Source organism: Lepidochelys kempii, chromosome 7 (genome assembly GCF_965140285.1).
Source record: "Lepidochelys kempii isolate rLepKem1 chromosome 7, rLepKem1.hap1, whole genome shotgun sequence".
In the NCBI taxonomy this organism is placed as follows: Eukaryota; Metazoa; Chordata; order Testudines; family Cheloniidae; genus Lepidochelys; species Lepidochelys kempii.
Genome location: NC_136386.1, coordinates 39,156,265 through 39,170,125, shown reverse-complemented (window position 1 = coordinate 39,170,125; position 13,861 = coordinate 39,156,265). Strand labels below are relative to the sequence as shown.

Sequence of the window (13,861 nt, the reverse complement as noted above, 5' to 3'; positions counted from 1 at the left end):
TGAATCTGACCTCAATGGGTCAGAAGGGGATTGCATGATTTTACAGGAAGATACGATTTAGTGTTACATCTTTGCTGTATTTAGAAATAATAGAATAACTGAGTGCATGATACAGACCGGAAGGACTTTGCACGAGACAGATGTTGCGCAAAGAAAAGTGTAGCTGTGGTTTTCTGAATCTAGCTCTGTTAGATTTCAGAAATTCTCCTGGAGAAGGAACTGCCTTTCCAGACCAGCTACTGAAGGGGAGAAGAACTCAGAATCTTACAGAAGCCTTTCTGTTGCTGTCAGCACCCGTGAGTTTATGGGGTCCACAAACTAGAAAATTGTTCAATCTGAACAAAGATGTGATATAACAAAACTACAGAGCATCTTCTTGCAGTGTTGTAGGGAGATGGTGTTGGACGAGGATCATTGATCTGTTCACATAAGTCATTGGGAGTTTTGTGAAAAATCAGTGACACAATATGGCCCTGTGAGAATATACTGTATAATCAAAGTGTCATTTTTGGAAGAAAAAGAAGAGTGCTTCTTAAACTTAGGGCTAGATTTTTAAAATTACTTAGGTGCCTAACTCCCATGGAAACCAACAGTGCTTGTATACTTTTAAAAATCTGCCCTTAATCTCTTAATTATTGCTATGTTTTCATTAAAAATATTTATTTCAATTTAATTGGGGATCTAAAGATTTTTCTATTTGGTATTTTGATTATAAGCTTTTTGCACTGTTGGTACACAACTTAAATGGAAGAGAGCTCATAAAACTACTTAGAAAATAGTGAGGTATTAATTTGATGAAAGGAAGTTTTGATACAAAAAGATATGAATAAGTGCTTTTGACAGTGGCAGGATGTGGCATTAGGTGGGTTGAGTGCTGATGATTTTGAAATAAAAGCAAACTCAGTTATCATGGTTGTAAAGTAATTTCTGAGATTTATAAAATATATTTTTTTAAAAGTAATGTCTGTTTTATATCTTTCTTATTTTTTTGTGGTTTCATTAACTTGTATTACAATGATTTTGTTTAATTTACCTAAACTGTTAAAGATGGAACACACAACTTAAAAAACCTCCCTATGTATTCAAATACTCCACACTGTTCTTTATGATTTCATGGGTTATAGCTTTGATATTTGCATTTTAGTGCCAATAGTGGTAGACATCAGGAGAAATGGCAAACATAAGAAATTGAAATTGTGGGGAGATCTGGTTCTGGGGTACAGCAAAGCTATGAATATTCTTCCTTGTAAAGGGGCTAAGCTGGGGCTTGACCCTCTCCGGGGCGGCGGGGAGCCACACCAGCTCGCTACACACAGTTGACTTTGGGGGAATTTGTCCGGCCACCGGAGTCTCCCTCAGCAGCCCTTGCGGTAACTGGAACGAGCACCATAGGCCCGGGCCTTGAGTCAGGGGGAAGTACCCAACAGTCAGTAGCTCAAGCCCTCAGGCCGGGGCTGAGCAAATAGTTCAGTGTTAACAGGCCCAGGCCCTGGGTCAGGGAGGGGCAACAAATAGTCAATAACTCAGGCCCTCAGGCAGGGGCTGAGCAACAAGCATGTGCATTAGCCCAGGCCTCCAAGGACCTGGAAGAGCGGGAGACTACCACCCACAAGTTGTGGGTGGCAGGGGGGACGCAGGCCCGCCCACTCCATTGCATCCCAGCCCGGGGCCCGAGCAGCAGCAAACGACCCGCTGCTGGGTCAGTAGGGATCCTGACCGCAACACACTGACATGGGTTCTGGCAGAGTTACAGCCAGACTAGGGTCGGCTGTCCCCGGGCTACTTCCTAACTCCCCTCCTTCTGGTACCTGGATCACAGTGGTGTTCTCCAGGGGGTCCAGAACCATAGGTTCCTCGGGGCAGGGGACTAGCGGCAGGTCCGGCAACTCCCCCAGATAGCTGGCGCAGGGCAGGTCCGGCAACTCCCCCAGATAGCTGGCGCAGGGCAGGTCCGGCAACTCCACCGGATAGCTGGCACAGGGCAGGTCCGGCCAGTCTTAGCGTGGACCTGGGGCCGCAGAATTTTCCCAGCCGCGGGCTAGCCTGGCTATGTCTGGCCTCCCCCGAGGCTGGTCCTCTAGTGAGCTCTGAGGGCCCGCCTTTCTACTTCTGGGTCGCCACCAGTCCCTCTGAGGGGCGGGCTCAGAGCTTCCTGGCTCCGCCCACTCTGGTGTCTGGAGGGGCTTGACCCTATCCGGGGCGGTGGGGAGCCACACCACCTAGCTACATTCCTCAATTGTTTTCTGCTCTTAAATTAAGAATGATATTCTGGTTATTGTTCCTACAAATGTAAGGTGATGTCTTATCTGCAGAATGTGCCAAAACTCAGTATTTATAACACTTACATTTATTACACAGATTCTTAAGGGTCCATGATACGCACACATCTCAAGTTTTCCTTCTGTATCCCAGTTGGCTAATATAGAAAGAATTACCCTGCATTTATAAATTAGAAATGTCATATAGGGAGTAACCTTTATTAGTTCTGCTATGTTGTGCTTCAAGCAGCGCTGGTTCTTTACTGTGACTGAATGTGATAATGCTACTTTTATTACAGAAATTATTCCACTGCAGTGGAATGGAAAAGAAAGAGGTCTCTGCTCTACCCCATGCCCACCCTCTTTTTTGCTTTCCTCCTCAACACCTGTTTTGCTGCTGCTCATAGTTTTCCCATGTAGCAGCAAGGAAATAAAACTGATATTATTTTTACAGTTCAGTTGTTTTCACCAGAGTTCTGAATAATAGCTGGAAGACAGACCAGAGTCTAGTTAATTTCATGTCACTGCTTGGCAAATCTGTGAGCAGCAACAGAGGCACTCTCTGCCTGAAGACTCAGGAAGACAACATAACGCCTGTTTACATTTGGTGTCTGGAAGGTCATCTTTCACAACCTTTTTAAATAAAAGTTTAAATTCTTCAGAAATTGGGTGGCTTCGGCTCCTATTTTCAGCAGGGGAGGATGACCATTTTCTAGTAGTGAGTGCATTTTTCAGGTCCTCTTTATAATGGAAAAAAACCTACAAAAATAGTAATAAAATGATATGCCTAGAAAAGCTGTAAAAACAGAAGAAAGAAAATTAGGCCATAAAAGTACAATTTAGATGGGATCCAGATGGAAGTAGGACTTAGAAGAACTCACAATAAATCTGAAAATAGTGACTACTGTGGAGGTGATATAAATGCAACAATTGGTCATAGTGTTACGAATTACACCTGGTAGGACACGCACACAAGTGCTACGAATTACACCCGGTAGGACACACACACAAGTGCTACGAATTACACCTGGTAGGACACGCACATAAGCGCTACGAATTACACCTGATAGGACACGCACACAAATGCTGCGAATTATACCTGATAGGACACGCACAGCAGTGCTGCGAATTATACCTGATAGGTCACGCACAGTTCGAATCTAGGCTGAGGCACAGAAACAAAGTCCACAACTGCAGAGTTCCCAAAAGACACTAAGTTTATTACGCTCGAGCGTGGTGCCCCCCTGCTAGCCAGGAGGGGACCCTGAATGCAAATTATACAAAGGTTATATACCTTTTAGCAAAGCATGTTGCCCTCGTGCATCGGAAACCTTAGCCAATAAACAAACCCTTGTCTTATCTACCACCTATCCCTGCTTGGTGCATTCCTCGTGCTATACCAATATGTTAATTACACAGCATGGTCCTAAAGCTATGCATCAGTAACTTTTATTATCAGGATGGGAGGCCTCACATCAAGGCCAAGAGACAGGGAGTTAGAGACTGACAAAAACCAGATACTGGGAGTCAAGGCAGGCTGGAGACAAGGAGGAGGATTTTCACAGGGATTCGATATCTAAGGATTACTCCTCCTGGTGTATGATGTGCTGGCATTTAAACAATGGTGGGCCCCAAACCAAAATGGAGTCACATGTGCTAACTTTTCCTTAACAGTAGGTAGAACTAGCTGAAATTTTTCGCACAAAACATTTTCTATTCAGAAAGTGTTGATTTTGACAATTTTCTGATTTTTCCAATCAGGAGAATGAAAATGAATATTTTTATTTCAAGTCAATGTTTAAAAACAAAATTATGTTTTTCATTTCAACATTTACAATTCTTAACTGCTTGGGATTTTTAATTTGATACTTTCAATTTCCATTATGATTTATAATGGAAGCTAATTTGGAAATGTCAAAATTCCTTACAGCAGGAGGAAAATTCTGTTTCTTGATCAACTCTATAGTCATAGGCAGTTAATATTGCACTGTAGCTAGAAAGAACTGGGGCAGTGGGATAGCTGACTGCCTTTAAAGTTCGTATGCAGTGCAGGGCCGGATTAAACTTTTGTGGGCCTGGCGCCAAACATATTTGTGGGCCCCCATGGAGGCAATGAAGCATGGCGCGGGGAGGTCAGTCCCCAGAGCGAGGGGCCAGCCGGGGTAATGGGGCATGGCATGGCAGGGGTGGCCCCACTCCACCCAGCAGTTGCCAGACACACAGTGGCCTGCCCGGCCCTGTGCTGCCAGCCTACTCCTTCCCCTCTGGGGTAGGCCCATGTCACGCCATATAGCCGCCCTGCACAACACCCTCTGACTCCCGATGCCCAGCGCCCCCCCAGATTCCCCACACACAAATGCACAGGGCCCTGCACACCACCCATGCCCAATGCTCCCCTGCCCACGGCCCCACCACAATGGCCCAGCGCCCCCACAGAACCCCTACTCCCTAGTGCCCCAACACACACAGATCTTTCCCACCCCCTCACAGCCTAACACTCCCCCCCCCAGACCTCCCAGAGACCCACTCCCCCAAACCCTCTCTCCTGGCTGCACTCACTGGCTCTTCTGGGAGGTGATTGTATCTGCTGGGCTGAGCCGGCAGCACAGCCAGGGCTGGCCCCGGGGCTAGGAATTGCTCCATCCCTTCAGGAGTGGTGCAATCAGTCAAGACACCTTGCCTGGAGGGGCCCAGCCAAGTCCCCCACACTGTCCCGTCCCCTCCACCTGGCTGAGACTGGCCAGGCTTCTGCACCAGTCCCAGGTGGCTCAGCTCTGGGAAGACAGATGGGGCCCCACAGGTGGTGGGAAGCAGAGACTGCCTGGAGCTGGGGTGCACTGGGTCCAGCCAGGGGGCCGAGAGGAGCAGGGGGGTGAGGCCAGGGGGCAGAGAGGAGCCCTCAGAGGACCAAGTGGTGGGCAGGGAAAGGAACGGGGTCTCACGGCGCAGTGCAAGCAGAGTAGGCCAGGGCCCCTTCTGAGCATGAGCCCAGCTCCATGGAACCACTGGCACCATTGTAAACCCAGCACTGATGCAGTGTTGTTGTAACCATGTTGGTCCCACAATATTAGAGACAAGGTGGGTGAGATTATATTACCACATCCACTTTATCTCAGCATTTAAAGGGACACTATCAATCTCAAAATTGCACTTCTGCCTGTAAATATTTTACACACTTGTTAAATTACAATGAGTGAAAGAATAAAACCAAATTTTTTTTGCAGTCTGTTTACGATGTGCATTTGACAACAGCTTAATATACAATCATTTTCACCTTTAACTCTGTATATTCTGCTATCAGTTTCCCTTCTTCTTGATGTGGGGCTTTTGGGTTAAAACGGGGGAAAGAAAAATATGTAAAAATAAGTTGGTATGAGTGTAAAATCACAAACACTGGCTCAATGGATGGCATACTACTTTATTTTTTGGTCTAGATTAGATTTCAGGTTGATACCCAGCAGCAGGCTAAAGAGATGTCAGTTTTAAAAGTTGATTGTTATAAGTACGTCTTCACCTATGCTATATATACCATGATTGCAAATGAAAGCCTATTAATAATCAAATTGTCATTATTTGAGCTCTTAGTTGAGAATATACATTTCCCTCAGTTTAGAATATGAAAGTTAATAAAGTCAGATTTACATTCCTTTCCCTCTAAAATTGCTTCACTTTGAGATTCTTAGTGCTGTAAACTTTGTTTTAGATTTAGGGGGGGAAATGTTTATTTGCTGACTAAGCATTGTTTTCAGGGAGATTAGTGTAAAATTCTGAAAACATTAGTGTTTGCTTTTTTTGAAAGTTCATTTTTACAAAATTTTAAGTTTGTGCCAAATAAAAGTGGATAAAGGCCTTCTAAAATGTAAACATCCCTGGTTGTATGGTATAACTCCAATTTGATAAGTCTTCCATTATAGCAGTCAGCAAAATATTTTTCGGAACTGATTGTTTTATTCACAAATGAATAAAGGGTGGACACCAAGCTTTTTTTCAGACTTGCTATTTGTAGGTTTTGCTAATTTCACTCATTTAAGACAAAATGTTGAAATACATTAATGAAAGGTAGGGAGTGTTTCTTCCCCATCCAAATCAAATTTGTTTCAGAACTGGCTTTTTAGCAACACTTCACAGCTATGTTGATTATCAGGGTGGCCAAACGCTTTGAAGCGAGGCTGAGCGCGGAGAGGGACACTTCAGTCGGCTGCAGGCTGGCTCTTTACTTGCCAGGTGATTTTTGTTCTTATTCCACCTTCCCTTCTGGCACCCATCTCTTGGATTTTGTTGGCGCTAGACCCGTCTCTAGCTGACTCGAGCACATTCACGCATGGTAACAGCAGAAGCAAATGGAAGAAAGGGGCTGCTGCTCGCATGGGTGCTAAGCTGCGGAAAACAGGCCAATTGTTTAAATACGTTGGGCCGACCTTGCCTAAGATGGCGCCCCGGGCGAGGCTCGGGGTGGAGCTGGGCTGGGGGCGGAGCGGGGCGCGGTGATGGCGGACGGGGCTGATGGGGGCGGGGCGGAGCGGAGGATGTGGGGAGGAGTTGGGGCAGGTAGAGGCGGGGGGAGGCGAGACAGGCGGGCGGTGCTGGCGGACCGGGGCTGCGGGAGGAGTTGGGCAGGAGGCGGAGCAGGGGATGGTGGCCGAGGGGGCCTGGGGGAGGAGCTGGGCGGACTCGGAGGTGGAGCGGTCGGAGGGGCAGGCGGCGCGGGGGATGGTGGCGGACCGCGGCGGAGGTGAACAGGGCTGAGGGGCGGAGCCGGGCTGGGCGGGGGGTGTCTGTTGTTCTGACAGTCTGTAGAGGGAGCCCCCCAACCGCCTGTGCACGGTGCCCTGGGCGGGCGCGCAGACAAGGCCGGCGCTGGCTACTGGGCCACATGTGGTTTCTGGAGTGTGCTTTGGCCACCCTTGAATCCGGTGTTTATTAGGTTTAGTTAGACCAGTTTTGTCTTTGCGTCTCTCTGGCACTGAATGAGCATGTTGAAGAAAAAATGTTCCCGAAGAAGCGAGAACTTAATTTACAGAAGGGGTGTGGGTGGGTGTGCGTGTGTCCTCTCTTCCGCAAATGAAATTCTCGCTTCTTACATAGAGAGAGGGCTTGGCTAGTATACTAAAGATTTTGTCATTTTGTGTGTTTGTTGTAAATGACATCTGTAGGTTTTGAAAAACAAAACACTGTTAAACCTCCAAAGCCAACATAATCAGCTCTATAAGTAGCTATCAGGAATGACTCTTCTCACAGAATTTTTGTCTGTTTTTAACAGCTTTAATTGTATAAAATAATGGCAACTGCTGGTAGTGAGGCACATAATCCTCTGGAACCTGGAATCCCAAAGCTACAGTTTGTTCCCTTCACCAGTGCCTTGGATGCGGGATTCTGGCATGAGCTGACACAGAAGAAACTCAATGAGTATAGATTAGATGAGACTCCGAAAGGTATCAAAGGCTACTACTATAATGGTAGGTAAAAACTGAACTTTTTATTAGGCATACCAGATTTTCTCCCGTTGTCTTTTGTTTAATTATATTTCTGTTTATAAGAATTTGTAGTACATGTACAAAATATTCCACAGTCATAATAAGACACAGAAAAAAGATATGAGGGGTGTGTGTGTGTATATATATGTGAGTGTGTATATATAAAAAAATCTGTGGCTATATGAAAAACTAGAGATTCTTATTCTATTCATATTTATTTCAATGGGAGCAGGATTTTACCCTTGGTTCAGGAAACTATATTTGGTCTGTGAAAGCGGCAAAGAGTCCTGTGGCACCTTATACACTAACAGATGTATTGGAGCATAAGCTTTCTTCAGTGAATACCCACTTACACACTTTTTCAGATGCAAGAAGTGGGTATTCACCGAAGAAAGCTTATGCTCCAATACATCTGTTAGTCTATAAGGTACCACAGGACTCTTTGGTGCTTTCACAGATCCAGACTAACACGGCTACCCCTCTGATATTTGGTCTGTTGTTTTTACTGTGATATAGTTGCTGCTGCTGTTGTTTAAAAGAAACTTTGTTTTTGTCCAGGTGATCCTTTTGGTCTACCAGCTCGTTTAACATTGGAGTTTAGTGCCTTTGATGTGTAAGTACTTTATGTGATTTTGCAGCTTAAAAAAAAGGGGGGGGGTAATATAGCTACGCCTAATTTACAAATCACTTATGAATATGCTTGGTGTGCATCTTCTAAGAGTATTAGCAGAATTTTAATGAGGATCTACCCACATTTTGATATCTCAATTTGATTTTCACAATTGTCCTCACTAATGACTTTGAAAAGATAGGAGCTACCGCTGGAACTGTTTGTCTGCAGGAGATTGTAAATGTCACATTGAAACACAACAAAATCATCTCAGAAAACACTGTTTTAACATCGGGAACTGAAGAAAATTGTGGAGAACAAAAATTGTATGTACATAAGAATGGCCATACTGGGTCAGACCAAAGGTCTATCCAGCCCAGTATCCTATCTACTGATAGTGGCCAATGCCAAGTGCCCCAGAGGGAGTGAACCCAACAAACTTGTAACTTGATATCAGGGCTATTTTAATTTCTTATGGCAATATTACAACAACCAAATGTTCACTTATGCAGTGAGGAAGAATTCTACTGCGGGAATTACTGGGTGGAATAATTCTCCTACCTGTTTTATGCAGGAATTCAGACTACATGATCAAAATGGTCTCTTTTTGGCTTTAAATTCTACAGAAGTTGCATGTCCTGTATATTTATAATTTATCTTTTCTGATAATCATTAAGGCCTTGGTCCTACAAACACTGCAACTTTACACATGTAAACAATCTCATGGAAGTCATTGAACTATTCACATCCATTGAATGAAGCAAGCATAAATTATTTGCAGTATTGCAGCCTAATTTACTAAACCACAAATTTTACCAGTAAAGAAATTGAATAAAACACACTAATATATATAAGGAGCATTGTCTAGTTAATGTTGCTATAGATAACAGAACCTGTGGATTTTCTGACTTTAACTGTTCAACATTAGTACTATGTTGTTTTATGTTCACTTTGGGATATCTTTATTTTTAATGTACCACTCTTAACTGAATCACCTTTTTTTTTTTTTTTTTTTTAGTTTAAAAGAAAATTGATTTTTTAAAAAAGATGTATTTATCCCAGAGATTCCCCAAGGGGCTCTTCACTGAAAATCATAATGCTCATGGAAAATTTACATTATGATGTGACATAAGTTGGATATTCGGAAAAACTTTTTCACCAGGAGGGTGGTGAAACACTGGAATGCGTTACCTAGGGAGGTGGTGGAATCTCCTTCCTTAGAAGTTTTTAAGGTCAGGCTTGACAAAGCCCTGGCTGGGATGATTTAGTTGGGGATTGGTCCTGCTTTGAGCAGGGGGTTGGACTAGATGACTTCCTGAGGTCCCTTCCAACCCTGATATTCTATGATTCTATGATATTTGAACCTCCTTGCACCTTCTAGAGATAAGTGAGTAACTGCCATGATGTGGAAAATGCAGCAAGCAAGGAATGTCTTGCGGGCTTTTATGAATAATAGTAGTAATTTTATTTAAAAAGACCCTCAGTGAGCAATACACTTAATCAGATGCTTAAACTGATTCCCATTCGATAAAGCACTAAAGCATGTGCTTTGCTGAATCAGGGCAAAACGTCTCCATCTCTATTAGGGATCTGAAGTACAGCACAAAAATTTCTAAATTTAAATTTAAAGGCTATAAACACTTAATGGAGTATTTGGGGAATACTCTTAAAAGGCAGAATTCTCATATGCTTTTGAAAAGTTGCGAGGAATTCATTGAGGTAGGTCAAACCGTACACACGAGACTGTCTATCTTCATAATCTTTGTCAGAAGTATAAAACTAATATTTTCCGGCTCTTTCCTATCTCCAATACCACAGTGGCATTTGTCATTGTGTCATGAGGTGTCCTCTGCATTTCTAAGCCTTCAGTTGATCAAGTCATCCTAATAATTACTGAGTTGCATGTCTCTTTTGTCCCTGAATGCAAGCACATTTTTGTAACTGCCTACAAGCATTTTAAGTGGAACTGTCCTTGACTCACCTTCTGCCTCATTGTGATGTATATAGTCACCACTCTGCTTGGAAAACTCTGCATCCTTGGAGCTTAATGTGAGAGCTCCCATTAGTTACTGTTAATGAAAGCTCTGGCAAAAATGTTAGTATGTGGTTCCAAGAGTGTCATTGTCTCCTGTCTAGGAATGCTGCCACCCCAGCACACTGCTGTCCTGCTGTCGGAATGTTATATAACACCAACACTTTTGAATCTTTCAAATCCTGTGATAAGAAGTCACTTTTGGAAAAAGCAGCAAATGAGGTGAGGTTAACAATTAAATACATTTACAGAGAAAATAGGATTTGGGGAAAGCTAGTGACCATCCCCCACTGACCCATCTAACCCCTGCTTTGGGATACAGTTGCTTTTGGAGGAAGCAGTTTAGTGTCTTCTGCTTGCTTCTGATCACCTCTGGACAGCAACAGTGAGATGATGGTTCTCAGTAACCTCCATGCTGAGTGCCGCTCAGCGACACCCCCCCCCCCATGTAATAACCTTGTGACCCCCTTAAGGATCCCGACCCCCAGTTTGAGGACCCCGATATATGAATAATCATAACATCACACAATATACAATAAATGAATGCAAAAATGAACTAATTGGCTACATTTGGGTTTGTTTAACTCTGCGCAGCATGCCACCTGTCTGCACTTCTAGACTTTTTTGTTCTTGTGATCCTGCCACTGGGATTTTTGTCAGTTTCAGTACCCTACATATCGCAAGGATGAGAGATCTAGGAGAACAAACCAACCCAAAGCTGCTGTGTTGGTTATGATTCATCCATATGAGGGGCTGTTGCTGTAGGAAAAACATGTTAATTGTTATCATTTTTATGTGAAATTATGTAAAACCTTCAAAATTTAAGCCTAGATATCTGCTGGTATAGGCTGTGTCTGTCATATGGGAGACGTAGTTCTGGATGAGCTCTGTGCTTCTGATCCTTACCTGGCAGAATGAAAGTGAAATGTAAAGCCTATAAGAGTAGAACTGTCATTTGTAATTCCCAAGACGCCAGGACAAACCAGAGCTTTGTTGAAATGCCTGCTTATGGGGTGAGCATTTATTAGAGCATGGGCTGAATTAAGTAGGGAAAAGTCTTGCCTAAATTACTGAGAATATTACTTAATCCTGCCTTGGCACAAGGGGGTGGAGTAGATGACCTCTTGAAGTCCCTTATAGCCCTACATGTCTTGTCTATGATTAGTTTGAGCTTTTAACATATATGGAAGAAGGAAAGGTGAATGAATCTCTCCATATGCTTCTTTTTTGTGATTTTTTTTGGTCCACTGACAGATATGGGAGACGATAAAATCGGGGACTGCCCTTGAAAACCCCATGCTCTTGAACAAATTCCTGCTTCTGACTTTCGCAGTAAGTAATGCAATTTATTCCATACTCTGAATAGTGAAACACAAATAATAATGAACCATGTCAGTGAAAAGTAGTAATATAACTACTGTAGTTACCAGACTGCATTTTGTACATTCATGTGCTTCTCTACAAATGTAAAGGATTCTTGGATTCCATATATAAAAATAAATAATGGCAATTAAACTCCTGGGTCAAGTGAGCACAATAAAAGTCAAGACTGATCAAAGAACCTGCAGGCTTGATTCACTTATTCCCTGAGCAATAAATTTGCTGGAGAGATGGGAAGATGAGAATAAGTGCTAAAAGAATATTGCTCAACTCTTTCATCACGGGTACAAGCACTCTTATCATAGTATAGCTCATTCAGTCACGGGCACCAACGTTTCGAAGTGCCAAGGGGTGCTCGACCCCCAGCTCTGATCCAGGCCTTTCCCCCACTCCACCTCTTTTCCCCCAATGTTCCACTCCTACTCCACCTCTTCCCGCCGCTGCTCCACCCCCTTCCCTGAGTGCGCTGCGTACTTGCTCCTCCTCCCCAGAGCCTCCTGCGTTCTGCGAAACAGCTGTTAGTGGCGGGGAGGGGGAGGCTCTGTTTTGCGGGGCCTGCAGGTGGGCAGGAGGCGCTGAAGGTCAGGGAGCTGATAGGGAGGCTACCAGTGGGTGCTCAGCGCAGTGTTGGTGCCTATGCATTCAGTTAAATACTGCATAACAACAAGTTTATATTCTTCTTTTGCCTTTCAACCCAAAGGATCCCAAAATAATTCACAACCCACATACAAACACAAACTTTGCTTAGTAACAGTGAAGGTTGCATTAGAACACCCCAAGCACCCACCGTAGCCTCCAGTACTGCAGAAATACATGAATACAGAAATACAAATAATGAAAAGCAATACCCACGCTAACTTTAATCAACCTGCACTTGCAAAACCTTAATGGCCATCTCCTACTCTCTTGCATCAACAGATGGGCATGTGTGACTGTCCCACAGTCCGTTAATTTAGAAAGGTCTTCTGATTCAACATTGCTCAGGTCCAGTAAGTTAAAAGTTTTAACAAACATTGGTCTGGACAACACATACTAAAGAATTACATGCACTACACCTTAGACTGCTTGGTTTTATATTTAAAAGGGATTTGAAGAAACGGTAGGACAGTCCAGAATTTTTTTTATCACATAGTGGTTTTTGGAATAGATTTAACTAAACTCTGGATGATTTTTCCCTTCTCTTTTCTCCCCACTCCTGCCCTTCAGAGTATTCAAATTAATTCTACAATTCAAAACACACAATTTTTAAATAACTTTGACATTGCTACGAAATTGAAAATTTGGCACAACCTTAACTGTGGTGTCACTTTTGTGACACCACACTGCAGAACTGAAATGTAGCCACTGCTGGGGTCAAAAGCAGCTGTTCGCTGATGCACAGCACACTGCACAGTAATGGAAAATGTTGATGAAGAGCAGCCGGCCAAAAATCTACACCTAAAGCAATAAATGGGACAGGATACTTATTGTCCGTTCAAAGCAGACAGAACCTTTCTGGAAACTGCACCAGGGTTTGCGCAAAGTAAGTTTCACTGTACTCCATTTGCCTACCTTTGAAGGGTGAGTTGATCTGATGGAAATTGAATGTTTCATTGCAAGTATCCTATGTGTTACAATGTTTAGATGACTAGACTAAGCTTCCTTCACTAAGTTGGGTACAAATGTTCCTCTTCTGATGTAGAGGAAAATGAGAAAATGGTTGTAATTATAAATATAGGTTGACGTTTTCAAAGCCAACTAAGTTTTAGCCATGCAACTCCCATTGAAGTTAATGGGAGCTGTGTTCCTAAATCCTCTAGTCTGCTGTGAAAATCTCAACCAAGTATCTTTAACAGTTCCAGTTAGCCTTATATGTCTAGGTTAAGTTTACTGCTTGCTGCACCTTCTCCTTGCCTTTTGTGCTTTCTCTCACCTAACTAACTAAGCATGTGCAAATATACCACTCCTGAAAACATATACACATGCACTGAATTTAAAGGACAGATATAGTCCTATTGAAGTTAGACCTGTGTGCATGTTTTTGCGGATTATGGCCATAGTTTCCTTTATTTTATAACTATAAAAAATTTGTTGTGGGTGTATTTCTCAGATTACAAGTACATACATT

General features: G+C 43.3%; 1 protein-coding gene across 8 annotated transcripts in view; it reads left to right on the top strand.

The window, feature by feature from the left end:
• Positions 1-217: 217 nt before the first annotated feature.
• ATG7 (autophagy related 7) overlaps positions 218-13,861 on the top strand; it is a 271,180-nt gene continuing 257,536 nt past the window's right edge. For 5 of the 8 annotated variants that reach the window (XM_073352299.1, XM_073352298.1, XM_073352300.2 and 2 more), the window contains exons 1-5: positions 6,902-6,990; positions 7,519-7,714; positions 8,291-8,345; positions 10,479-10,596; positions 11,629-11,706. In XM_073352299.1, the coding sequence (XP_073208400.1) occupies positions 7,537-7,714; positions 8,291-8,345; positions 10,479-10,596; positions 11,629-11,706 (429 nt within the window). In that variant the 5' untranslated portion in view covers positions 6,902-6,990; positions 7,519-7,536. Of the gene's footprint in view, positions 297-6,430; positions 6,483-6,901; positions 6,991-7,061; positions 7,172-7,518; positions 7,715-8,290; positions 8,346-10,478; positions 10,597-11,628; positions 11,707-13,861 lie in introns of those variants that run through there. The other 3 variants (XM_073352294.2, XM_073352295.2, XM_073352293.2) reach the window with 3 other exon arrangements.